Here is a 27809-nt window from a genome sequence, read left to right as displayed (position 1 = left end):
AACAGGTCATTGCATTTCAGTAGTGAAAGATTCATTACACATCTACAGGGTGTACAGATCAGATACAAAATAGGAAAAATAATAAAATACAGGCAGGAGAGAAAGCACTATATTTATACATCATCTGAACTTTTAATTATATCTATTTTACTCTTAAATGTTAAATTTTGACATAGAAAATAAACTTCTTTTATGACAATGAAATATTCCAAAGTGCAAAATAAAACGCACACATCGATATAAGCAAAGGACATCAGAATACAAAATCCTTGTTTTTCCTCTTCGTTAATGTTCAACCCTGATTGTAGAATGGCCTGCGTTTAGAGACGACTGGTAGTTTTGTTTGAAACACTAATCTGTTCTTTAAGTGTAAAACACAAACCGCCATTCACTCTTTAAGATGCTAGGGGGAACCAGCTTTTACAATAATCATTCACACCCTCAAATCTCTAACTTCAAGAGTCCGATTTGTTTGAGGAGGAAATTTTACGGCACACCTCGTTTGCACTGAATAATCTGAAAAATGTGGGGAAATAAACAAAGAGGAGTCACTTGGCCTTTTTGAACATGCATATGACTAAAGATCTCTAGAGCTGCAGGTATTTTGATGATTGGTTTGAGTAATTTTTTTTAAAAGAAAGAAAGTCAGCATTCTCCGATTCCAGCTTCTTAAATGTGAATATTTTCTGGTTTCTTTACTCCTTTGTGACTGGTTGTGGTGAAAAAGAGACATTTGAAGACGTCACATTGATCAACATTTTTACCATGTTCTGACATTTTATAGACCAAACAACTAGTCGATCCATCAAAACAAAATACATCTACAGATTAATCAGCAATGACAATAATCGTTAGTTGCAGCCCTAAAGATCTCTCCTAGACTTTTTAAACAAAATAAAATGAGAAGTCCCTCCTCATTTGTTTTCTGCAGGCCATCTCAAACAGGGTTGACTAACAACAGATCAGAATCACATTCACAGCACATTCATTTCCTTCATCCTTCCAAACCTGCAATAACACCGTCTTCCTATTGAGAAGATATATTCGATCTATTTTTTTTCCAGGGTGCAGAGATAGAGGTAGTAACCCCTTGAATCCTTCAGGGTAATTTAAAATTATGGCATTACATTGCACTGGATAGGGGTGAGTATCTGTGTAAGCAAAGACAGTCTGGGATATGGCTATAGTATCAGGACCAAAGGACCAGGCTGATGGGGAGAAGATAATCCACTGAAAAAAGGTGAGGCGAGAAAAAGTTAAATTTGATTGGAAATATAATAGAAGGAAGGTTAAAAGACAGTGTTCATATAAATTTGAATATATCTGGATTTACTTTTAAGAGAATTTTTAGAAAAAGGAATAGGCTTGTTGGCTGCTTAATATGCAGTGAATTCACATAAAAGGGAGGATGATCATTGCACTCAAAAGTGAATCTGAAAAGTGGAGATTTTTGGTTTTAGATGTACTGCCTATGTCAGACTGCCCTGGGAGCACAGAGAAAGTGATCGGCCATCTTCTCCTACACAAACCCACTGTAAACATTCACATCTTGAACTCCAAATCCAACTTGAAGAATGAATACATTTACCCGTCTTATTAGACAAAATGCTGTACAAGGTACAATACACATTCAATACTTTATTCTGTACATCTTTATTTTTGTCTGGGTTTGCATATATATTCATGTTATTTTCTGAAAAAATAACCTCAGCATGTAAGAAACTAAACAAAGAATCTGAACATAAGAACTTTTTTTATATACATATTCCTGGACTTGTCATGTCTTACTCATACAAATGTAAGTGATCATTTGCAAAAAACAAAAAATATAGAAATATTGGAAATAAATTACAAAACAAAAAAATTATAAATGCATCTTTCCCTAACAATCATAACATTTACAGAGGCCTCCCCACCCATCCCCTTGAAAAGAAGAAAGAAAGAAAACTTGCATGCATATGACGAGCTGTCACATTGCAAAACCAGCGTGAGCACAAGTCAAGGGTCCTTGTTTCGTCTCATACAAAAACACTTATGGGTACAAGTCTAGAAAACATTCAAATAAACGGACACGACAGACGGCGTCTCCTCACCAGTGCGATGCATCTGAATACGAATTAAGCTCCTCTTTGAATCTCTAAAGCATTTCATGACCAGACATGACAAGAGAGGGCAAAGGAATGGGTTTAGCGCTCATGTCTGTGAGCGACACAGCATCAGGAGCCCAGTAATAAAGTGCTGGACAGCTCAAATGGACATCTGGGGGTTACCCTTTCCCTGTAGTGACAAACCAACAATAGCATGGACTAGGCTGGTCAACAAACCACAGTTACAAACAGCAGACTTCCACAGATCTGACAAGCCATCAAATAAAGCAACAAGAGCCACACACCAGTAAAAAACATTCATTGTTGTCCACATCACTGCGACTGGGAAAAGACACAGAGCAACCTGGACTGTATATATATATTGTGTTTTTTTTTCTTTGTTAAGAGCCACAGGAGCAGAGATCACTGAAGAATTTCAAGAGGAGCGAGAGAATAGTGTGAGCGTTTGGCTTCAGCACCATTTAAGCTCACCAGAAACGTGCTCTGGGTTTTAAAGTGTCGTTCTCTAAGCCAATACAGGCTGGACGCCACCGAGGCAGCAGAACCCTCTAGCTGCTTCTCTCTCCCTCTCCTTTCCTTCCGTCTTCCCTCCGCTCCCATCGCCCTCTCTCCTCTCCATGCAGAGGAAAACCTCTCCTTCATAGTCAAAGTCATGCTAAGCCATTTATCACAATCCCTACTGCTTAACTGCTGCATCCCCTCCCCCTCAACTCCTTCTCCGCCTGTTCACCTTCACACACACGCTGCTGACTGGAATTGTGTATACGTGCACATATTTCTGCCTATGTATGCATTGTCTGTCCATTTGAATACATGTATGAAACCATAGCTCACATCCCCATGTGTATATTTGAGGATAGCACAGCACAGGGTTATTGTCTTAAAATGCAAAGATCTCTTCGTTTTTTTCACATTCACCAAGGTTTCCCCGACCTTCCCAGCCGCAGTTTCCCCCTGACAGGTACAATACATTCTACTACATCACTCCCTTAACACCCCAACGCTCCCTTTCTGCTCCCTCCACTGCTCTCATTTCATTTAAACCCACGTCGTGTACACATTCCAGCTGACGATAAACTGCTTCCAATATACACTGGGTGATAAAAACAAGAGTCAAATTGTGCCTGTGCACGAGTGCGTTTCAAGGGTAACGGGCCCACCGTACAAACAATGAGTCTCTCGATCACGCTGAGACACAACAAAACAGAACAGGACTACACACACAGAGACAGCAGAGCCCCCCTCTCTCTGTATTTGTGGCAAGTAGGGCAGAGCAGATTGCAGAGCAAAGTGCTGAGCTTTCCACAGCCGTCGTTCCCTGCAGGACTTGGCGAGGTCCTTTTTCACAGCATGACAGTGCAGTGCAAAATGGAGCTATACTGGAGCAGAGTCCATTAAACTAGTCGAGAAATAAAAATAATAATAATAATAATAATAAAGTCCCTCACATTAACATTCAATGCAAAATAATAAACATAAAGAGATTGGCAACGACTCAAGGTAGAAAGGAACCTCCACCCTCGCCCACTCCTGTCATCAAAGCCAACACACAGAACATGATGAGTAACAACGATGGACAAAAGGGCAGGGTGGGGTTGGGGGTTATGGAGGAACAAAACAAATCACATGGACTATTCAGTGTACGTGGTATTTTAAATCTTTGTAGTAAAACTAAATCTTAACTTGTATTAGTATTAGAACAATTTGTTAGAAAAACTGAAAATATCTGGAGCATCACTGTCCCACCTTCTCCTTCGACAATTCTTATCATTACAAATGAAGGCTTAGTTGGCCAGCACAACAGGCTGGAAGGACTGGCTAGGATATTGCAGGTTGTAGCTTCCTAAACCCTCAACGAACGGCGGCTTCTCCATGTAGGGGATTCCTCCATTGCTGCCGATGATGCCCACGCTCTGGGCGGGAGGAGGGCTGGAGAAGGGGTCAAACGACGGATGGGTGTTAACAGTGTGGGGGGGTTGGAATGGGCTGGCGTGAGGCTGCATGGGCTGGGTGTCAGCATCGAAGTAAAGGGGGCCTGGGGATCCTGGGTAGACAAACTCTTTGGCGTTGGGTGAGAGCTGGCTGGCGATGGGACCTCCGAGGGAGTGCAAGGAGAGGGAGAGGGGCTTGTGCTTGAGTAGCTCTGGTGCCGAGATGGTGGTGGGAGAGCGGGAGAGCATTCTCTGGGCAGGAGGTATGACGACCGCAGAGTTAGCTGCCGATCCAGCCCCACTGCACTTCTTCATCTTGGTCGAGCCGAATTTCGTGGCGGCGAAGCTGGCGGTGGTAAACGTGATGGGCTGAGGGCGGGCAGCGGGAAGAGCGGAGGGTGGCTGCTGAGTGGAGAGGTAGGGCAACCCGCCGCTGGGAGGAGAAGGGGTAGAGGTGTTGGAAGAGTGGGCAGCAGGGTCGGTGGGGGTGCTGGAGCTGGGGTAGCTGAAGAGCCCGGGACAGGGCTGGGCAGACATAGGTGTGGGAGAGCTGGAGAGCGACGGCATGAGGGCAGGAGACGCCTGGCTTCCAATTGGCACAAACACCTGAGCATCTGGGTTGAAGCCCAGACTCTTGGCCTCCTCTGCCTCTGGATCTCCTTTACCCTCTCTGATCACCCCCTCAGCCCTCTCGCTGTCACAGCCAAGGCCTGGAGGGTCTTCCAGGTAGAGAACCTTCACTGCCCCCTTCTCTCCAATCTGGTAGGATACCTCGTAAGGGTCAATCCACACACTGAGCTCTGCAGGAACATTTGCACGCACTTCCTCCGTGTCCAGTCCGCTTCTCTTGGCGGCCAACTCCACCACGGGATCCCTTGGTGCTCCCAGGTGGATGCAGCGAAAGGCGGAACCCCTGAGAGGGGCTTCAGGGTACCAGTGACCCTCAAAACGAGACACCAGTATCCTCTCCAGCTCCTCCCCAAACAGGTCAGCTCTACGCCGAGGCAGCTTGTTGTACAGGTAGGACACGATGAAGTTGAGGGCGACCTTAACTTCAAGATGCATGGCTGCACCAGGTTAGCGCCGTCGTGAGAGCAAAGTGATCAAGATGATGCTGAAAGTGAGCCGATGCAACTGTAACAAGGAGTTCTTCCTCTGGCTTATTGTAAAGTGTATGAACCTTTTAGTGTCACCATGGTAAAGGCACCCTGACGCCGGGGGCAGCAGGTCGCAGGCTGTTTTTCTGTCGTCACAAATATGTGACAGTGGTTTCAGGTCCCAACTGTGAAGAAGAACACAGAAGAAAAATGTCATTCTACCTGGAAGGAGGAAGATGTGAGGGGAGATCAAGGAAGATGGATTAAAAGCAAAGGAGGGGAGACACATTTATCCAGCTGTAGACAGTTAATCACACTTATATTCTACGACATAGAAAGCCTCAGTTGTACGGGGGCTGCAGAATACCACAGAAATAAACAAAATCATTCAGTTACTACTTAAACTAATTTTTTACATTTACGTTTGTTTGTCTGAACACCAACAGAACGTAAACATTCTGAAAATTGCATATGATTGTTATCTGCACTTCTGTGAATAATGAAAATAAAAAAAACAAACACAAATTGCATCACAGTTAAGGTATGCTGCTAATTAATGCAGTTTTGGCCATGATAAGCTAACTCACAACATCCTGGTGGAACAGTTAATATAAACGTATCAGCTAAGTGAACGCTTCTGTATTTGGAGGCACACTCGGGCCTCCATACAGGTTGTGTACACATCGGCAGGTTTGAGGCCAGTGTCAGAGTCACTGCTTGATAAGAGCCTGAGGAAACAGTGCGAGGAGTTCACTATAATGCATTTAAGGAATCAATTGGATTTCTTTTATACAGTACAGAAAAATGGAGTACATTTGTTGTTTCACTAAATCTACACATTGAATATTGTTCATTATGTGGTGAACAAATGTATTCACAAAACCACTGTTCTCATTTAGAAACACACAGCAATCATGCACGTTTTAGGTTTTGGTTATATCAACTGCAGGCTGTACTGATGGATGTGGCAGATGCTGTGTTGTGGGCTGCATAAATCCTTTATAATCTGAATCCGATCCCACGGAGTGCCTCCTGCTTAGCGCTTTAACGCAGTCACACAGTCCATTCATCACCAAGCAGAGTCAAACGGAGTGAAAGATTACATGCAAAGGAAAAAAAACAAAACAAAAAAAACACAACAAGTCACACAAAGAAGGAAGTGTAAAATGGCAGGACAGTTAGTCGACTTCACAGAACACCATTTCCCACCATGCAGTGCACGCGATCACCCCCTCCCCTCTTCTAATACGCACACACAAACAATTCACTCACATTCACTTCCCTGCCAGATGGGGATTCGGCAGCTAAGATTAGAAAGACGCCTCCGATTAAAGACAATTCTAATGTTATTACAGATAAAGCTGCACAGGCGGGATGAAGGGCTGCCGGAGTGACGGCTCAAGACGAGATTTACATTCCCCCTATCACATGAAAAAGGTGACATTGAACAATGAGATGGGGGTTGGTTAGAATGGGCTATAAATAGGGACACATTTTGCATCATCTGTGGTACAAATTCCTCATTGAAAACAAGTTACGGTGGTTGTGGAAAAGCACAGGAGAGTCCACTGGTCCATCAGCTGCAACAGCCATCATCTCTAAATACCTTGAGTGCACACACACAGCTAAGCTACCTACAGCATCTACTGCATTTCGTACCTCTCATTATAAAAACACAACAGTGAGATGCACGAGATCCAATGTCATCCAATGACATTAGAGGAATGGCTCAGTGACTATGTGCAGATGTGTTGCTTCAGGAGAGCAAGAAATGGTCTAAATCAGAAAAAAACATCTTGCAGTTTCGACAAAAACATCAAAATCTTTCATGTCCAGAAAACCCCCCGCTCTGTTTGTATGCGTGTTCTTCACCTGCAGGTTTGTTACGCAGCCCGAAGGAGCTGTTTTCATTTCTACAGGCCAGTTGTTGCAAGTCAGGCCAACGGCAGGATCTATAGTTCTATTTTTGTTTACATGGACTCATTATCAGTGCTGCAAATATGTGGCACTGTGTGCTGCAAAGCATCCACTACATGTCAGAATTCATCTGATAGGCAGCAGATCTACACTGCTCTTACAGGAAGCACAAGCTACAATAGATATGGAAGCAAAATTCCCTTGAGAAATAATATAATTGAGGGTTGACGGCAACATATAGAGAGGCCTGCTTAAACAAGGAGGTCACCACACATATATTACCTCAACACAAAAGGACATGAATATTATTGTGATTTTCCCATTTGTTTTGTTGAATTCAGTGTTCTCCTAATTTAAAGGGCTTTAAACAGATAAATATCTATAGATGTGTTGGAACTGAGAATGTGGAAAATCTCACCAGATGCCAAATAATGGAGGTAAATATGTGAGCTTGCTGTGTGATGACAAGCTCAGATAATAAGGGAGCAGGGTCTACCTGGGGATTACTGCCATATGTCAGTCAAAAGGCACTGGAGCAGAAAGGACAGTGGTTTAGTTGACATGCGAGTGAAGAATCCCTCCATGCCAAATTGTCGCTGTAAATTAGATTGTAAAGCTAATTAGGTGGCGAATAGCCCATCGACCGAGTCTGTGCACTGAGCACAAACATCCCCTGAAAAAACAACAAATAAACACGAAAATAAACGTGACAGCTGAGCAGACCTGAAGAGGGTGACTTGAGCTAATGAATACCGTGCCGAGACAAAAACAAAAGCCGAGTCTCTTTATTTAATGGCTGGACCAGAAGCTACAGTCATTCATTACAGTCAGCGCGTTGTGATGGACGGAGAAAGCTTCTGGAAAGACAAACACCAACACACAGCAACATGCTCTACGGGGACATTTAAATTAAATCAACCCGTTTCATTCACCGGTTGGCATTTAATTACTCACCTATCGTTACTGATGCGCTAGCTTGGTTTGTACTCCTGCGTTTCTGTTTTATTTCCCTGGTGTTGTCTCGTATTTCAAGGCGGATCTGTCGAGTCGCTGGTGCAGATGCTGACCAGAAGGTATTTTTCACCTCAGTAGTGTTGATTTTTTTTTTTTAATCTGCTGCCCCGATTCGCAGATGGTCCAAGGCTCTCCCAGTTTGTCTTCAGCTGACACTTTGCATGGAGGGTCCAGAGAAACTTTACTGTTTGACAACCCGGCGTATTTATACAGTGTGACTCGCCCACACGCCCGTGACGGCAGGGACTACTTTCTTCATGTTATAGTAGCTGCTGCTGCTTTATTATGATGTTTTCCATATAACGGTATCCGTGCACCTGCGTTACTGCTGTCAGCAAATAATGAATAACATCGTTATGGAGAATATCCATTTTAATATTAACCCACATACCGAATTAAACAGCAAGATGAATAAACATGTCACCTTGACTCCACACTTTCTTTAGCACAAGAGGTCGATTCATAATCTTCCTCGAGAAGCTTTGACGCCAGAAACAGAAAATCAGGACGTTTTTTTCCTTATATAAAATCCAAGTTCACCCAACGGGCTCTAGTTTCATCGGCGGACGGATATTTGTAGTTCCCTACGGTGCTGAACAATTTGCTAAAAATATAAGTGGTGATAGCAACAGAGTCTCTATTGGCTGAGATGGGGGAGGACCCTCAGATTATTGGGCTGCGGCGTCCATTCAGCCGCAGGGCTTGTGGGAAATGAAGTTCTAATCACTAAATATTGTGTGGTAATGAGAATAGGCTATTAAATAATAACACGTGCTTCAGCTGTTTGTTGACTCCAGGTTTACTATGCATTCACTCAATCATACATTTTTCTCCACTGTATGCGTCTATAGTATCTTAGGAGTTGCAGTGTGATCATGCACTTTATATTTACAAATAATCATCTTGAATTATGTGAATTAAAACACACACATCCCCAGATCGTAGGTTTACATGATCAAATTGGGTGGCCATAAACATGCCAATTGTTTTTTATTTGAATAGTCTTACTTCACAAGGTGTAAAACAAAAAATATTTCAGGCGTGAGGTATTGACACTGCAGTACAGCAACATCATCATTTCTTTCTTGGACAGTGTATTTTTATTGTGTCATGTATTGCAGGTAAATAATATTTTTGGATATAAGCTTGAGTTGAAAATTTGAATCTCAGTGGAGCAAAAAGTACAAAATGAGCTGTTAAAACCTGCCCAAACACAACACATTTTTACTTTTGTATAGCCTACATCAATAATGTCCTTTATTTAACATTTTTTAAATACCGATAGAGTTTCTTATTTTCTATTAGCATAACATTTTTTATATATGTATATCATATTAAAATAAAATAGAAAAATCACCTGTTGTCTCCATTTGCATGCAAAAGGCAGACATTTGTATTTGCTTGTATGTGCAGAAAGACACATTGGCACAGCATATCACATTCAAAACAAGACACATAAAAAATATTAACATAAAAACACAATAGGACCTACATTAAAAGCACCCAGGTACTCTTTATTTAGGACTGAATCAGAAAAAGAAAGATATAAAGTGCTGTGAGCTGATAGCTGACTTGCTTCAAAAGGTGGCTGTCCATACTGATTATGTGGACAAACAATTTTCCATAGCCTAGATGTTCTTTATACTGTAGCACAGGGGACACTGTACCTTTTGCCTTAAGGGCAGCAACTGAAAGTGGTGATTCAAAGGATGGCTGTGGTCCTCTAAGAAATTGCCACTCAAGATATTATTATATAATTTGCACATGCTATTATGTTATGTATCCTCCAGTGGTACAAGAAGTATTGAGAACTTTACTAAGAAAAGTAACACACTGTAAGAATGCTCCATCAAAGTCCTGCAATTATTTACTGATGTACAATTACAAAAGTATCCAATTTTAAAGTAGGCCTAGTCATTATGCAGCATAATGCGGACTGACAGAGTGTTATTATGGCCTATTATTGGATTATCATTAGGCTCCTGATGTGTCACTGTGTGACGAGCTTTCTAATGTTGTATCTGGTTGAAGTAGAGCTACTTTTAGCTCTAAGTCCTATCTTCTTTGTATAAGGCTACTTATTTTATATTATAAGGTTGGGTAATTTAATCTTACAACGCACCATATTTTATTAGATGATTTTGTGTTTTGCAGCCGATGTAAAATCTGAAACTGAAAAGTAACTGTATATTAAGTTACTGGTAAATAAAAAGTCACATGAAAACTTCATTTTCAAAGATGCCAGAGGAAAGTTCAGAGAAGGGCTGTAGGAATGGAGAGGTTACAACTGCTTTTATATCTCATCACTACGTTTATGGAACAACAACAACAACAACAACAACAACAACAACAACAAAACAAAAACAAACAAACAACAACAATAACAATAACACCACCACCAACAACAACAACAATAATAATAAAAATAAAAACAATGCATTTATTTTAAAATACATTATCTTTTTTCAATTAAACAAATAAAATAACGGGCTCCTTAAGCCCATGACGTCACATCAGGGCGACAATCATCTTTGTCAGTGAACAAAATGGCGTCTTACTGTTTGACTGTCACTAGGCTACGGGTAAGAAAACGTTATTTTACATTTACAGAGCTGTTAAAGTGCCTTGCTGTCGAGTGTATAAGTGGCAACAGATCTGTTCAGTCGAGTACTAAAGCCGCCATCGCGTAAGGCGGACCTACAGCGGGCTGATGTGGAGCAGAGTGCGCACCGAGCCGCCGATAGTCAGGTCACAGTGTCCTCGTTTGACTCCTGATAGCAACGCATTGCAACGGTTATAAACCACGTCTGACCCGACGGCAGCCAGTATTGTATCGTTTAATTGTTAAAAACAGTATTAAGGTTAGTCTACACCACCTGAATAATGGATATAAACGGTCCTATGCGCCGTGTTGTTTGCAAGGTGATCGCAAGGTTACGAAATTGTCTTAATACGCACTTAATGACAGTTCACTCCTGACAGCTGGGACTGATTCACAGCGGTGTGTTTGTGGCCTGGTGTTAGGCAGTGGACCAAATCACATAGTATATGTTTATTTTAAACAGCACAGGGCCTTCGGTAAGGACGTTTTTACAAAAATATGTAAACACAGTAAAGTATGCTGCTTGTAAAATAACTTGCAGCCTACATTCATTTGAATTGAGTAGGCACTTTTTATACACCTGTTTTTTTATTATTCAGAGTGTGTCATCGAAGTATATGACTGTAAAAACTGTCATGTCCTGTAAATAAGAAGTGCATTTAGGGTTGGTGTCTGCTGGATTAGGTCTTACATTTCTTCTTTCTGTTTAGTCACTGTCCATCTACATGTTTTTATTGATATTTCAGAATACAAATAAACAAAGAAACTATTCTTACAGATTATGTCATCAGCACACATATAAACATGAACATCTACATCCATTGTTCCGATCAATAAATACCATATCGCATGGTATGGTACACCAAACTCTGCTGCTCAGTACTGTGTCAGTGTGTTACAGTGTTGCCACATCATAGTGTCAGAGTCCTCTTTTAAGAGCTGTGTAAATGCTTTAAATACACCAGAATACAGTTTGTTTGATTAAATCGAGATTCTCCTAATTTATAGTAGGCTTAACCCACTCTTACAGAGGCAAAGGACATCCCAAAATGTCTACTTCTGCTGATGAAATACATTAAAAAGACCAAACTGACCATATGTAGCCTATTTGTGATCACTGGTCATTGCTGGCAAGTTAAGATAAACAATTTCTGGTGCTATGAGAAAGGGTAAATTTTCCAGTCTACTGGTCTAGTTACACATTTACATTTGATCTTGTTTCTAGTTAACATTGCTCCTCTGGTTTACTGTGCCTCGACATACTGTATGTGTACACTTTGCAATCACAATAAATATGATTTCATGATAATCATTTGAACACAGCCGACTATCCTTTGTGTCATATTGTAACATTTTTATTTAAAGTACATGTCAAATTGATTTGCAGATAACAAGAACAGGCATCAAGGAGCTGTTATGCTTCCAATACTGATTTTACAGACAGTATGTGTGTACCTGTAGTGCTCATTCATAGTAAACAGTGTAGTAGGGAAATGTTGAATCCATTCAGTGTATTATCAACAGTGTAGTGGGTGAGGCTAACCCTTGTAATATGAGCTGTATAAACTTAGACCCAGTTTGTTCTGAGCACAGTGACTTTCCACTGAATATCAACACTAAAGGACGGATATTAAGCAAGTGAATATAGCTGTTTCAAAGATTTTACCTTGTGAATCGTCAATCATCAGACATGTTTAAATCCAATCCTATAATGGCTTCCTTTGCTGGCAGAAGACATCAACTAGTAAAAACTTGAATGATTAGATTTCTAATATTGAATCTAATGCTGGCCTTTTGACAGTTTTATGCAATATTTGTATATATGTTATATATTTGTATTTTACCACATAATAAAGCTGTACATTGAAGCATATTAAATATATTGAAATATAGGTCTGTAATGCTTTGTATAGTGTGTGCAGAGATGAGTGTCAGTCTGTTATTGCTGTAGCAGGAGGGTTTGGACAGTATTTTGAAAGCCTCTTTTCATTATCAGCACTAACAGTATCCTGAAAAGAGACAGTTTTGAACCAATAGTTTCTCTACTGACTTTTGGCTATTTTTGTAACTAAGTGGCTGTTATTAACGTGGCAAAACAATTATAGAAATGGGTTGTAGTATTTTAACAAAGGCTGTTGGATTACTTTGTTGTCAGCTGGTATAGCTGGAGTACAGTGAGATAAAATAAACAGAATCAACAATAAATGATCAATAAAAATATGCCATGTTTTGCTCCAATACTGAGCTTGTAGAGAGACTTAGGACTTTCAAAGTTGTCTGTCTGATTCAATGTTAGTGTTGGACCAAACTGACTGAAGCATTCATAACCAAAATGGAGGAATCTTCTTCTATATGTCTGTAGACCACATTTTCATTGGTGCCAATTGCAAGGCAGGGTAAATATCCTTACATGTGGTCCAATTCTTGCTGTATTTAATTGCATTTCTTTCCTCTGCCTAGTTATTATATAGCTCAAACCTCATGTGTTAGTCCTAAACTGTACAATAAAATTTGTTTATGGTGTTCCCACTCAAAACTGTCTTCTGTTTCCTCTGATCTAGCTGGCCCTTGGAACCGGGGCGAGGCGACTTCATGTCTCTGCAGCCTTCAGCGCCAAGGTCAAGGTGACCATGAGCCGCTTTGAGCCGGGCACCAGCATTAACTATGAGAAGATGCACGAGAATATCAACATTGTGCGCAGGAGGTGAGCAGTGTCCCTTCTTAGAAATACACATAAACATATGCAGAGTGCTTGTTGATTACAGTTTGGCTCATGAGGAATGGCTAGTGTTCATTACAGCTGCCCAGTTAATCTTGTGACATTTCCAGTGTTGACTTGTCAGGGCCAGCAAAGCCCTGTGAGCTAACTTTGGATGACCTGTTGTTCCCCTCTTACTAAGTTTACCACATGCTGTACTCCAGGAATAGGAATGGCCTTTTGTGTAGCTATTATATGACTTTTAGATACATGAAGACATTGTTACTTTTGGTGTTCAGGACCTTCACATGATTGTTGGCAGCAGGCGAAATACAGTATTTTTTCTGTGAAACACAGAGGGACACTGCAAGAACACTTAAAGTAGATAATAGATGTAAGACTTTATTTAGCCAAACTGTCAAAATCTGTGTATTTGAAGCTACAAAAAATCTTTTCATTTATCTGCCCAACCAGACTTGGCAGGCCTCTCACTCTGTCGGAGAAGATTGTGTACGGTCACCTGGATGACCCAGCAGGGCAGGAGATCGACCGCGGCCGCACCTATCTGCGCTTGCGTCCAGACCGTGTGGCGATGCAGGATGCTACCGCTCAGATGGCAATGCTTCAGTTCATCAGCAGTGGTCTGCCCAAGGTGGCAGTTCCCTCCACCATCCACTGTGATCATCTGATCGAGGCTCAGATCGGTGGAGCTAAGGACCTGCAGAGGGCTAAGGTGAGAACAGACAGATGGAACATTGATGGAGTATGGCACACTGGTCATTGGTTTAGAAGTTTCATTGGCAGATGACAGACTAAAAAACAAAACTAAAAAAAACTAGGTATGGATGTGGTTGCGGAGGCAGCAGCCTGACACATTTCTCTTTGAGCACAGTAGATGCCATGGTTTGGTTCAAAATCTGACAGTTTGATCTAATTGTCTGTTTAACCACATGCCTGGATGTCAGGTTGAATAACGCAAGCAGCCAAGTTTATTTCTTTTATGGTTATGCAAGGATACTCATGTTACGCAAGCCCAAACTCTTCACTAATTATTCTTAACACAGGAAGTGAACGAGGAAGTGTACAACTTTCTTGCAACTGCTGGTGCCAAATATGGAGTTGGTTTCTGGAAACCCGGATCAGGGATTATCCATCAGGTACAGTTCACTGATTTATAATTTTATAAGGATGCTATGAATAGCTTTTAAACCTATGAAATAAAAATTATTTGCATCTTCATAGATTCTGGACTTTTTCATTGAGGAGAAGCAGATTTAATTTTAAGAATTTTTGATTTGTGATTGAACTTTATGATTCAAGAGCCATATCAGGTTATTATTTAACACAGAATATTTTTTGTTTGTCTTCAAACATGGAGATCTTTAGTAAATTCTTGTTAATGAACTTGCACACCATATACTGCCTGCAGTGAATAAGCATGCACTTTCTTTCAAACAGTATATTTGCCTGAGTGATTAATAAAACCCTTTTCCAAAAAAGGACATTTCCAGAGAGCGGTTCTATTCTGAATAGCTGTCGAAAGACATTTTAAATCCCATGGTAAAAGTGTGTGACTGACTGAATGCCCGTTTCTTTGGACAGATCATCCTGGAGAATTATGCCTATCCTGGAGTGATGCTGATTGGTACAGACTCCCACACTCCCAATGGCGGTGGCCTGGGTGCCATCTGTATTGGAGTGGGTGGAGCTGACGCTGTTGATGTCATGGCTGGAATCCCATGGGAGCTCAAGTGTCCTAACGTTAGTTCTCAACATCTGATATCTTGCAAATATATTTAAATTTCAGTTTTGACCCAGATTTTAGCCACAAAATGTCTCCACGAATGTCTCTGTCTGTGTTTTCCATTTGTTTAAGCATGTGTGCGTTTTTCCATCAGGTGATTGGAGTGAGGCTGACAGGAACCCTTTCAGGCTGGACCTCTCCAAAGGATGTCATCCTGAAAGTGGCTGGCATCCTGACTGTGAAGGGTGGCACTGGAGCTATTGTGGAGTATCATGGACCTGGAGTCGACTCCATCTCCTGCACTGGTTAGGATGAGAAATATGGCAAGATTTGAAACGCTTGTGAAATACAAGACAAGGAAAAAACATGACAGCTTCAACTACCATGCACGTCTTGCTTGAGTAGATAATAAATGTCTCACATTAAAGCAGCATATTTTGCTCTAAGGTTAAAATGACACATTGATTTTTCAGGAATGGCCACTATTTGTAACATGGGTGCTGAAATTGGAGCCACTACGTCTGTGTTCCCCTACAACCACCGCATGAAAACGTACCTGGACAAGACTGGCCGTGGAGGTCAGTCTCTTACCATTAGTTTTTGTATGTTTAGTCTTTATTTATCTTGTCTTTAATCCAACTTTATCTCTTTCTTAATTCCCTTTCAGATATCGCCTCTTTGGCTGATCAGTTCCAAGAGGACTTGGTCCCAGATAATGGCTGTGAATACGACCAGGTCATTGAGATTAACCTGAGTGAGGTGAGTCCAAACACTTTGATTTCCTGGCATTCACCATGTGATGTACAACATTACTGTCAGCATGTGTCAAATCCATACTGAATACTTATTATTTACAACAAAATCAACATATGTCACTTTTTATACCAACAGGAAATTCTCCAATAAGTGCTTAAGGATGTCCAAGTCAATCAAACAAATGGCAAATCTCATACTTTCTTTTTCTCCGAGATCTTTCTGGAGCTGTTTCACCATCTAGCACAAATTATTTTAATTCTTCCAGCTGTGAGCAGCCTTTTCATCTCCTTTGTGCATTGCATTGTGAGAGAATTAAATCCATCGACAGCACACTCAAAATTTAAACCTACCTTGTATGCATAATGTCCCATTTGAGTATAATTAATTTTGTTGCCTCCCTGGTGTGAATACACAACATACTCAAAACCTGTCTAGAACTAGGATGTAGACTGGATTTGGGACACACTGGTGAAGGCAAGAAAAATGTATTTATATAGCACATTTCATAGCCAGAGGAACCTAAAGTGCTTTACAGATTACACTGGAGAAAACATGATAAAACAATTTAAGCAAGTCAAGAAATGCACATAGAATAAAAACAATAAAGCAAACAGGCAATAGTACACCAAATAAAAACACAAGACAAATTGATTAAAAGCAATAGTAGACTGGTATCTCATTACCTTGGTTTTTAAAGTAGTCAGCATGTGTCAGTGGTATGACTAACCACTGTGATACATGTTATGAGGCTGACTTTGTTGTCATTTTGTCATTGTGACGTGTGTGTGGACACATACAGTTATAATGAAGTTATGGAGTAGATGATTTGATTCTAGTTTGGAGCTCAATGCTGCTAAAATATGTGAGCTTTGTTAAGGCAAACATTTAAACGTAAGAAACCTGCTTGTTAAAGCATTCATTAGCTTAATGAATGACCAAGGCACTTTTTGGGTGACCAAGTTATTTATTTTTTTTCAATTGTGAAAAATGCTTCACATTGAAGAAGCTGCTAACAGCAAACATTTACTGTCACACTTTTGCTTTGTCTTGGTTTGCGTCATGTGGCTATGACGGTGCATGAAGCAGCTTAAGTGCTTATTAGTGTTAACTCTTTTGAAAGTTTCCAAATTTAGAAAGTATTTATAGCACACACAACCATGTCCCACATTACCCCTAGTATCACTGTGCTTCATTATACCTTGTTTCCCTCCTCCTCCTCTAACAGCTGAAGCCCCACATCAATGGGCCCTTCACCCCCGACCTGGCCCACCCTGTGTCTGATATTGGGGCAGTAGCTAAGAAGAGCGGCTGGCCCCTGGAGGTTAAAGTTGGTCAGTGACACAGCTATATTATGTTTCAGTTTTTCTGTATTTTTAATGCTCTGTCTAGTGAAATTTGATATTTCTTTCTTTGTTCCTACCAGCCATATTATTGACCAGATATGTTCAGATCACATAACAGCCCTGTCATATGATCTTCCAATGTGGCCTACCAGAACTAGTCACTGATGGAATAAGTAGAATATAATTAGGACAGTCAAGATATATAATCACAGACGTGCTCATCTTTTGTTCCTTGTCCTCTTCAGCAATCTTACTCTTATTTCATTTGCATGATGTGTTATTAATGAGTACTTCCAATCTGCCACTGTAACTGTATACGCCCTCGTTGCAGTTTCCTCATGCTCAGTTCCCCTCTTACAAACATTGAACTTGTCTCTTGCAGGTCTGATCGGCAGCTGCACTAACTCGAGCTACGAGGACATGGGCAGAGCGGCCTCTCTGGCCAAGCAGGCTCTGGATAAAGGTCTGAAGTGCAAGGCCCAGTTCACTGTCACCCCTGGATCTGAACAGATCCGTGCCACTATCGAGAGGGATGGATATGTGAGTCTTCGTTTTCCATTTGTCATTTATACCCTTTATACACTTGTGTGTGTTTGACTGATGCAGGGATGGATTTCTTTAAATTCATGTTGTCCCACTTTCAGGCCAAGATCCTGAGTGATGTTGGTGGAGTCGTACTGGCCAATGCTTGTGGGCCTTGCATCGGGCAGTGGGATAGGTATGAACCACATTTGGAAGGGCTAATAGTGTGACACTGGCAGCAGGCTCATGGCAGTTGATTAATTTCTTCTGCTAGCAATTTGGTCCAGAGCTAAATATCTTGACAACCGCTGGTCAGATTGCCCTGATATTATTTAGACGTATTCCCAAAGATGATGATTGCTTACAACTTTCAGATCAGTATTTCCACTTTACCGACACTGGTTCATTAAAAGGAAGGACAGGAAAGGAAGGGAAGGGAAAATAATCAAATGTCCTGTGAATATGTATAGTCCCTAGAGGATGAATACAAATGTCACTTGGCCAATTTTTCCAATTTCACACAAGAAAAACAATCTGAAGACATACATTGGCACAAAAACATGTTCATGCTAACCAGAACTACTTACTGTACATTTTGGACAATTGATAAACTTTACTCTACCATCAGTCAGAGGCCAAAATGACACATTTTACATACAATATATCTCATAACATTATAGACAGATTGCCATGAAATTTACAAAGTACATTAAGGCTTTCAAGAGAATGAGCCCTTGTAATTGTAGCCTCTATCACACCATGGCTTTTCCTGTAGTGAGACTCTTAAGAGCAGGAAAATCGTGAGTTTGTTGTTCATTCCAACACTTTCAAATTGTTAGATGTAATCAACACTGCAGCCTCTGAGGGCCACTGGCAGTGAACTGATTTGTATCAGGTGGCTCACAATATAGAATAACAAAGTAAAGTCTGAAGATGAATTGGAAAACTCCTCTGAGCAACGCAGGTAAAACATGATGAATAACATGCCTTGTTCTTTGACTTTTTACAGGAAGGATGTGAAGAAAGGAGAGAAGAATACTATTGTCACATCCTTCAACAGAAACTTCACTGCCAGGAATGATGCTAACCCTGCTACTCATGCTTTTGTCACTTCTCCTGAGGTAAGAGGTACTGCATGTATACATCAAAGTATGTGCTTAGCTATTCATAATTACATGGGCATCGATGCTTACAGTAGCTCTTACATGCAGCTCAATGAATCTTTTGTTGGTATTCTTTTGCACAATTTCTGTCTCCTAATGTTGGTGATCTAAATATACAAGTCTAAACTAGGGCTGCAACTAATGATTATTTCCATCATGGATTGATCTGCTGATTATTATCTAGATTAATCGATTACTTTTTTGTCTATAACATGTAATAAAATAGTGAAAAATTTCCATCTCAGTTTCTCAAAGTCCAAGGTTATGTTTTTAAATGTCTTGTTTTGTCAGTCCAAAACCCAAATCTACATATCTGAGAAGCTGAAAACGGCATGAAAAAAATTGCTTTAACAACTAATTTTAATATTAGCTGATTATTTTTCTGTCAATCAACTAATAGATTAGTCGACTGATTGTTACAAATCTAATCTAAGCACATTTAACTGTCACTGTTGCCTAATGCCTATTATGTAATTCAATGTAGATTGTCACCGCCATGGCTATTGCCGGAACCCTCGACTTCAACCCAGAGACTGACTACCTGACTGCACCTAACGGAGAGAAGTTCAAGCTGGAACCCCCCTCCGGTGACGAGCTGCCCTCCAGAGACTTCGACCCGGGCCAGGACACCTACCAGCACCCCCCATCTGAGGGCACCTCAGTCAAGGTGATTTTTTGTTTCTTTTACAATATCTAATCTCGACAGTACTGAAACCGACTTTTAGTTTGGTGAGCATCTTCCGTCATGACCCAATAAGAGTTTGATCCAGTAGATGAAAGAGTAAGCAAGTGTAAACTAACAGCGTGATCAGGGCTTCAGAAATGTGTGATGTGACAGAGTTTAGACAGAAAATGTTTTCTGGTCTTCAAATAAAAATTCAGTTTGATCTGGAAGTTATTTGCCCCAGTGTTGTTGTGAAAAGAGTCTTTGTAGAACCTTTATGTCTTACACTGATTCGATGTTGTTCAGGTGGACGTGAGTCCCTCCAGCAATCGTCTGCAGCTGCTGGAACCCTTCGACAAGTGGCATGGAAAAGACCTGGAGAATATGAGAGTCCTCATCAAGGTGAGTAGGAAATGTTAGGAAAGTTATGGTGGATATGCAAGTAATGGAGAACTAGTAGAGCTAATTAGCATCTTAAAACGTATCTTCAGACCATTGGGTGAGCCAATTTAAAAAAAATAACAAAACAGCAAGGACATAATTCAATTATTCTCAGCACATCATATGAAAAGATAAAAAAACCTACAATGAAATGATGTTACTAAGAACTAAGCCTGATATAGCTTATTCGTCAGATCATCATCCCTTGGATCCCCATTAGCTTCCACAAAGTGGTTGTCTTCCTGAGATGCTTATAAATATAACAACCATAAGCAGTACAAATTAAGAATTGATTACATTGAACAAGGGCACTTTAGTTGAACGATTAATGTATTCAGTGAGAAAGACTGGGGTTGGGGCTGAGATGCGCAGACAGGGTAGAGAAGTTGAAAAGTGACTAAAACGCTACTTAATTATATAAATGGTGCAGTGTTAAACACACAGTATGTAATGTAATGCTGTGAAGGAGCATAGGATTGTTAGATTTGTTGTCTTCATTGTTAAAAAGAACAAGCAGCAAACGGCACTGAATAATTGTGCTCCATCACAAGTGAGCAGTACAAACTATAGTTAACAAGAGTGGCTCACTATCTAGTTTGCTGACTTCCTTCCTCACTCTCTTATATATCATCTGGTGTTTTCAGTGTTTCCCTCAAAATTATAGCAACTAGAGACACAGCTCAACAAAATATATAACATGCTGTAGGTCCAGTAGTTTTTCGACATTTTGCCTTTAAATAGCTGTTGTAATATTTCTTTCCTTATCCTCTGTATCTCCTGCACCTCCCTGTTCTCTCTTTCCTCTACCGCTATAGGTAAAGGGAAAGTGCACCACTGACCACATCAGTGCTGCTGGGCCCTGGCTGAAATTCCGCGGCCACCTGGACAACATCTCCAACAATCTGCTGATTGGTGCAGTCAACATCGACAACGATGCCGTCAACAAGGTCAAAAACCAGCTGACAGGAGAGTATGGCGGTGTCCCCGATGTGGCCCGCCACTACAAGGCGAGTTTGACTTGGGGTGGCGTCTGATTATTTGTTTTACATTTCTACTTTAGATTGACTTAAATGGCACATATACCATTATATATAAACACTCAGTTGGCAGTTTATTAGGTACACATATGCAAAAGTAATGCTGTCCAGTACAATAAATCCTTCCTTCATGAAGGTTTTAATGTTCAGTTTTTTATCATTTTGATGGATGTAGTTTGTGATGCTATCAAGCTGTTATTTAGCCTGCCCTCATTGATTAAAAGTGGCAGGACAAAATAACAGAAGCACCAGTCTGCTTAATGCAGTGCAATTCAACAGCACCACAAACTAGCCTGATCAACACCTCTCTAAATCAGTTTCAACACAAACTACACTGTCCTCACCCTGACGGCAGTTTTAAATTTGTCCTTCGTCTTTGCTGTGTAACTGTATAATCCAGGCAAATGGAGAAAGCTGGGTGGTGGTTGGAGACGAGAACTATGGAGAAGGGTCCAGCAGAGAGCATGCTGCCCTGGAGCCACGTCACCTTGGAGGACGCGCCATCATTGTCAAGAGCTTTGCCAGAATCCATGGTGAGTTTCAGGGGAACAAAAGAAAAAAATGTGCAAACATCAACAGGGACAATCTGGCACCACTGGAATCATGCAATGTTGTTACGCTTGGATTCAAATTGCACATTTATTTTCTTTGTGAAAGTTATAGGCAGCAAGGAAAAACATTAATGTTAATAGTTGTATGTTGATGAAGGTTCTCAGTCATCCGGGTCATGGTAATTCTAAGTGCTGTATTGTAGGCAACTGGACTTGTTTCAGTTTCTTGAAGACATTTCACCTCTCATCCAAGAGGCTTCTTCAGTTCTAATTAACTGAAGGGGAGTTGCAGGCTTTTAAACATTGTGTGGGAGTGACCTTACAGAGTCATTAAGGACACGTGTGAGCTCTGAGTTTCAGAGTCGTTGGGGCCACTTGTGGGTTGTTGACTTAACCGGCCTTCATGTGGGTTACTAAGGCTAGGTGAGCCCAGGTGTGAATGGTAGTTAAGCTGTCTGGAGAGGGAACTCAGTACTGCATTGTAGGTAGGTGATAAGTAATGTCTTAGGCCACCTCCTCCGTTCAGAGACGGTCGTTCAAGTTTGACATAGATGGATTCTTTTCACTCCTCTTTCAAACCATCTGTCTTCTCTGGCCAAGATGTTTACATTGTTGTCCTCAAAGGAATGATTTGTCTCCTTCAGATGTAAGTGGACAGCAGAGTTAGAACTGAGGAGTTGGCCCTCCTGTGTTGTGCCAATCGTTTATGGAGGGGTTATCTATCTTAATAGTTGTGATTGGGTTCTAAGCAACTGATGATTATTTAGTCTGGCATGTTTACAGTCCTGTCAGCAAACAGATGTCTCTAGTAACATCTCAGAGATTCTCAAAGTTTTTGAGTCCATCACTGCCAGTTTGCTGTGTATGAAAAAGGGTGACAAATTAAAGGAAAAACCAACAGTGTCTTAGTTAAAGGGGTTTGGAACAGCTTCAGTGTGCACTAGCAATTATTCTGCAAGTCTCTGAACTCTACTGGATGGATGAACAGCATTCTTCCAAAAGATATTCTCTTGTTTGGTGTTTTGATGATGGTGGTGGAGAGCTGTCCAACACCACCGACCAAAATCTCCCTCATATGTTCAACTGGGTTGAGATCTGTTGACTGTAAAGGCCATAGCATATGATTCTCATCATTTTCATACTCACGTTTGAACCGTTGTGCCTTGTGGATCGAGGCATTGTTATCCTGGAAGAGACCACAGGGTTCACTCTGAACAACTTTGTATTGATTTGCAGTGACCCTACCCTGTAATGGGATGACTTAACCCAGACCACAGCAGCTAAAAGCTTCTCACCTACATGGAAGGATCTATATTTGTTATACTTTTCCCCTCATATATTTAGATTTTCCTTTAATTTGTCACCTGTCTGTAGGTGGCTGGAAGTGGGTAAGATGAATGTCTAATCTAAGAATTCTTGATTTAATTTGTGTGAAAAGATTTCCTCTGAAGTTCCAGAAACACACAAAATAAATGCTGTTGCGTGTAGTTGATACAGTTTACATAGCTGTATACAAGCTTAGATTTCCAGCTGTATAAATTAAGTCTAAATGGAACATCCAATTAATTATGAGAACTGGTGCTAATCAATAACAACCAGACATACATACTCCTGTGCATTATTCCCCATGACCTTGTATTGCTGTGTAACAGATACACTCCTGTGAGACAAAGAGCCCCTCTCTGGTTACCTCAAGGAAGTACAGACAGATATATATAATACAGAGTCGTTGTCATGCCTCCATGTCTGATATTTCCATATTTATTACCCCCTTCCAGAGACTAATCTGAAGAAGCAGGGCCTGCTGCCTCTGACTTTTGCCAACCCCCAGGACTACGACAAAATTCGCCCTGATGATAAGATTTCAATCACCGGGCTGAAGTCCTTTGCTCCCGGCAAGGTGAGGGATATTTTCCTCTAATGAAACATTGATCCACAGGACAGCCTCGCTTCTCTTAACATTATGTAGAAGAAAAATAAATGATTGACACCTGATCTTGTTTGCCTCCTGTGTCCTCCACCAGCCCCTGACAGCAGTGATCAAGCACAGCGATGGCAGCCAGGACTCATTCTCGCTCAACCACACCTTCAATGAGACGCAGATTGAGTGGTTCCAGGCTGGCTCCGCCCTCAACAGGATGAAGGAGCTCCAGTAATTGGTGGGAGAGGAGGGAGGCGGGGTCTGTAGGGGCCATCGAGGGGCCTTGGGATAAGAAGGAAGAAGTGGAGAGATGTGGGCCTAGAGAGTGGCTAAGTAAAGAGGAAGGGACGATGTGTGTAAAGGAGATGGTAACCAGACTAATGTTGGTTTAGGGACAGTTGTGGTTATGCTCAGTGAAAGAAAGAACACACACACACACACACAAACACACAAGGTCGCTGTAAAGATGAAAAGCGCACACACACAGACGTATGCACTAGCACATCCACGCACAGACAGGATTACTGTGAAAGCGCGACAGGCAGAATTATTGCACTCAATGCACTCAAACAAGCACACATAACCACAGCTTAGCAGTGTGTGTCTCTGTTAAAGGCAGCGTTGTTCGTCCTGGCAGCACTCCTCAGTTTAAAATCAGATTTATCAAGCTTATTCGTTCATTGAGTGTCACCCTGTTGCATTCAGCTGACTATTTCTTACACAGCTGTACATCTCTCTCCATTGAACGGGGTGATAATTTCTTCTTTTTGTGACAGGTGTATTTCTCTAAAGCGAAAGTTGTCACCAAAAGTCATTCAAAGCATCTCCCTAGAGAAAAAGGCATGTTGGAAGCAGTAAAGCAGCACTTATTATACAACACACTGTATAACATCTTTAATGACTATATCTAACGGTATACGAACCTGATTCAGACCCTGAATTTATAAAGTTATGTACAAAATATCCTAAAATAAAATTGAGTGTCTGGCTTTAATGACTTTAACTACAAAAATCCACACCAGTGCCAGACCATTCTTTTCCTCCATTTCACCTCCCTCATTAATGTTCGTCACAGTAGTTTCCATCCAAACAGCTCAATAAGCTGACTGAGTTGTTCAACTCACATGAATGTACTTTTCCTTCATTATGTCCAGACCCATCCGTCACCTGTAGAACATCTTTCCTACATGTTCTCTATAATTATGATTGACCAAATCGTCCGTCATTGTACCGAGCTGCTCGGTTTGTAGCTTTCTGATGCCATTATTAACAAATGTTTCCTCACTCGCTGTAGATTGCACATTGTATACTAACTACCACACTCCCTTATTGACTGTAAGCAGCGTCACTAACATTCATCAGCCCCAGCACTGTCATGGTGCAACTGCAGCCCACCACGTTCGCACTCAGTCTGGGGGGTTTTCATGCTGCTGTCTGTGGTTCACTCCGGTACATTTCAGCCAACACGTGAATCTGTGTTGACTCCCAGCTGCTCTTCCTATGCCTGCCTGTCTTTTTTGCATGATATAACAAACCCATTGTGAGAAAACTTTTCTGTGTGTTTATTTGTCTCTGACTGGGGCAACAAACCACAACATGTACTGCCATTGTGTTAGCGCTAGCCTTGCAATTTTTTCATTCCATCTGTGTGCATCTTTGTCTTGTGTGTGTGCGCGTGTGTGTGTGTGGGGTGCATGATTGTTTGTTATCAGGTTAACATCGGTCTGTGTTGGCATCTGTCAGTCCCTCTTTGCTCATCCTGTCTCTCTCTTCGCTCTGACCAGGCTGGTTCATGCAGTCCAAACCACAACCTGATATGTTTGCGCAAACAGGCATTTGTAATCAGACGTTGAAGCTGCACTGGGCAAGATTTTTAATGTAAACTACAACGTTATGTATAGACACAGGTTGTCTTCTGTGCCCATAGGAAATTGCAGCATAACAGTGTGATAAAACATCTGTGATTGTACTCTGCCCAGAAAAAGCTCTACACTTCACAGATTGTTTGGGGTTGGGGCTTCACAGAAGTTTTCCTCACTATCATCTGGAGCTGCCGGTGTGTGAAATTGCCTGGTGTAGCTGTAATGGGAGATGACAGGCTGTGTTTGCCTTTTAGTTGAATGTTATTTCAGGTTGAGGTTTGGTCTGCCATAACATGAGAAGGTTTGCTGTCTTCTTACTCAAACATACGCACAATCTAGTGTCCAGATGCCTGTACACTAGCACTTTGTAGAGTTAGGAAAGTAGTTTTAGGTGTGCTTTGCCACGCTTCCCTCATCCTTTGCAAACATTTCACTCCTTAGCATACATCTCTATTGTGTGTGACTCTATAGGACTGACATACAACTTGTAACATTACTGATAAACGAGTTTTCAGAAAGTAGAAAATTTAGTTTCAAGATCATTCTTGTACTCCAGAGTCTTGCCATGATGTATACCTAGTGTGCACCACTGATACAGTGTGGTTATATATTTTTGTGGGCTTAGGGAGATTTGAGGTCATTGCTTCTGTGTTTTATGTGGGAGTATTGCTTGTCCTCTTCAATTCTCATCACCTTCCAAATAAATCCGTCACTTCCTCATTCTGCTGTCTAGGAAGTAAAAACCCTTATTAATAATTACAGTTCCTGAGGTAAATCCCTACGTACTAAAAAGTCACAGTTTGGACCTGTGTGTAAATGATGTGATATATAGCTGCACTTTGTATAGGGGTGTGTACATAAATAATAAATCATTATATAGATATATATATATATTTATTAACAGAGAGAGAGTAAGTAACATGGTGTATGCTGCCTGTCTAAATGAGAGCTGTTAACTGTGTGACCTCTTGTAACAGTATTTAAACTGAAGCTCCAGTAATCTATTGGTTTCACAAAACAAGTTGTGACATGTGGATTGTGAGTCAAATGAAAGCACATACATTGAACTGTAGCTGCTGGTTGCAGTTGGGCTTTGACAATGAGAACTGATGTGTTACTTTTAGGAAAGAAAATACACAAATGCTTGTGTATTTTTTAATTTTTAGTTTTGATTTCAGGGACAGAGATTATTTGAAATAACAGCGGCCCAACTTTTAAGACTTCATTAATGACTCCATATAGGGGTTATCTATTCATATATCATCAGGTTTGAAGCCCTCATTGAGCCCAGCACTTTGATGGTTAAACACTCCTCATCAGTCAATCAGATTTACTGCCAAAGATGCCTAATGGAAAAAGTGAGATGTAAAGAAATGATGGTTATTGTGTTGGAAAAATGACTCATTATTATGTGACCCTTCAACAAACGATGTGTCCGTTATCACCTGATTATGTACAGGGTGTTGTTTGCTACAGCATTCACCAAAATCAATGGTTCTTTTAAAAACAAAGTATTGATTCATGTGATCATCCTCTTTCTCCTGTCAGCACATTTAAAACAGCCACTTGTGAAGCAGTTTGCTTATACTGTGATGTAAGATAATGCTTTGTTCTCCAGACACTGAGTTTTAAAACCGCTACTGTAAAGTGACAAATCGAATTATGTTGCGTATGAAGGCATGCCTATTGTGTCATGTTGTACTCAGGTGTGCTCTGTTTGGTCAGGCTTCCTCTGATCTGTGTGAAAATCTAATTTTCAACATGCTTCATTCAAGCAGATGTCTTCTGATAGTGATGATTCCCCTCACACTCCTGTTTCAGCATTAAACTTGATTTTGTAAATGTAGATGATAAATTAATAAAGATATAATTCTGACGTGACTGTTTTTGTGTTATTCTTTGTTCAGTGATTGTCAGTATGGCTGTGTTGCAGTACATGTACAGACTTTTGGTTGCTGACAAAGAATTGGCTTGTGGATGCTGCCTTCAAGTGCTCCAACCAGCTGTTATCAAGTCTGTGGCACACAGTATTGACAATAACTCTGTTACATTTGTTGTATCACCCATTTTTCTGTTTTTATCCAATACTGTTCATCTCATCTTATTAATGCTCAGTTATACTTTCAAAACAAATATCAACAGACCTGTTTGAACATCTACACACTCACACTAGTATATAACATGTACTTACTTAAGTGTGTATATATAGATCCTGTATGTATAGATTATATTTAGGGCTCATCTGGGAAGGATTTAGGATAAATACTGTATATACTATACCTGTGATTTTATTCTCATTCAGATCAGAGAAAATACTTTTTCCACTGTGTTTACACTGCAGGAAAAAGATTACTAATGTGCTGATTAATGTCATGGCATGTATTTCTCACCATATCAAAGTGGGATAGAAGTGAATGTAAGTAATTGAGCTGATTATT

General features: G+C 40.8%; 2 protein-coding genes across 2 annotated transcripts; one reads left to right on the top strand and one right to left on the bottom strand.

The window, feature by feature from the left end:
* Positions 1–89: 89 nt before the first annotated feature.
* On the bottom strand, positions 90–8235 carry tob2 (transducer of ERBB2, 2). The gene is made up of 2 exons (XM_073494799.1): positions 8008–8235; positions 90–5321 (listed from the first exon to the last, which is right to left on the bottom strand). Exon 2 carries the CDS (start codon positions 5102–5104, stop codon positions 3893–3895), a length of 1212 nt encoding a protein of 403 aa, XP_073350900.1. The 5' UTR covers positions 5105–5321; positions 8008–8235; the 3' UTR covers positions 90–3892.
* Positions 8236–10594: 2359 nt separating this feature from the next.
* On the top strand, positions 10595–27252 carry LOC141019511 (aconitate hydratase, mitochondrial-like). The gene is made up of 18 exons (XM_073494454.1): positions 10595–10649; positions 13231–13373; positions 13842–14100; positions 14432–14524; positions 14970–15128; positions 15266–15416; positions 15585–15689; positions 15779–15870; positions 17093–17198; positions 17593–17750; positions 17855–17928; positions 18742–18853; positions 19380–19562; positions 19866–19961; positions 20816–21007; positions 21438–21570; positions 23367–23488; positions 23613–27252. The coding sequence occupies exons 1-18, from the start codon at positions 10614–10616 to the stop codon at positions 23742–23744; spliced, it is 2346 nt and encodes a 781-aa protein (XP_073350555.1). The 5' UTR covers positions 10595–10613; the 3' UTR covers positions 23745–27252.
* The last annotated feature ends 557 nt before the right edge of the window (positions 27253–27809 follow it).

Source organism: Pagrus major, chromosome 23, assembly GCF_040436345.1.
Source record: "Pagrus major chromosome 23, Pma_NU_1.0".
NCBI classification, from domain to species: Eukaryota; Metazoa; Chordata; class Actinopteri; order Spariformes; family Sparidae; genus Pagrus; species Pagrus major.
This window is presented reverse-complemented; position numbering and strand designations above follow the sequence as displayed.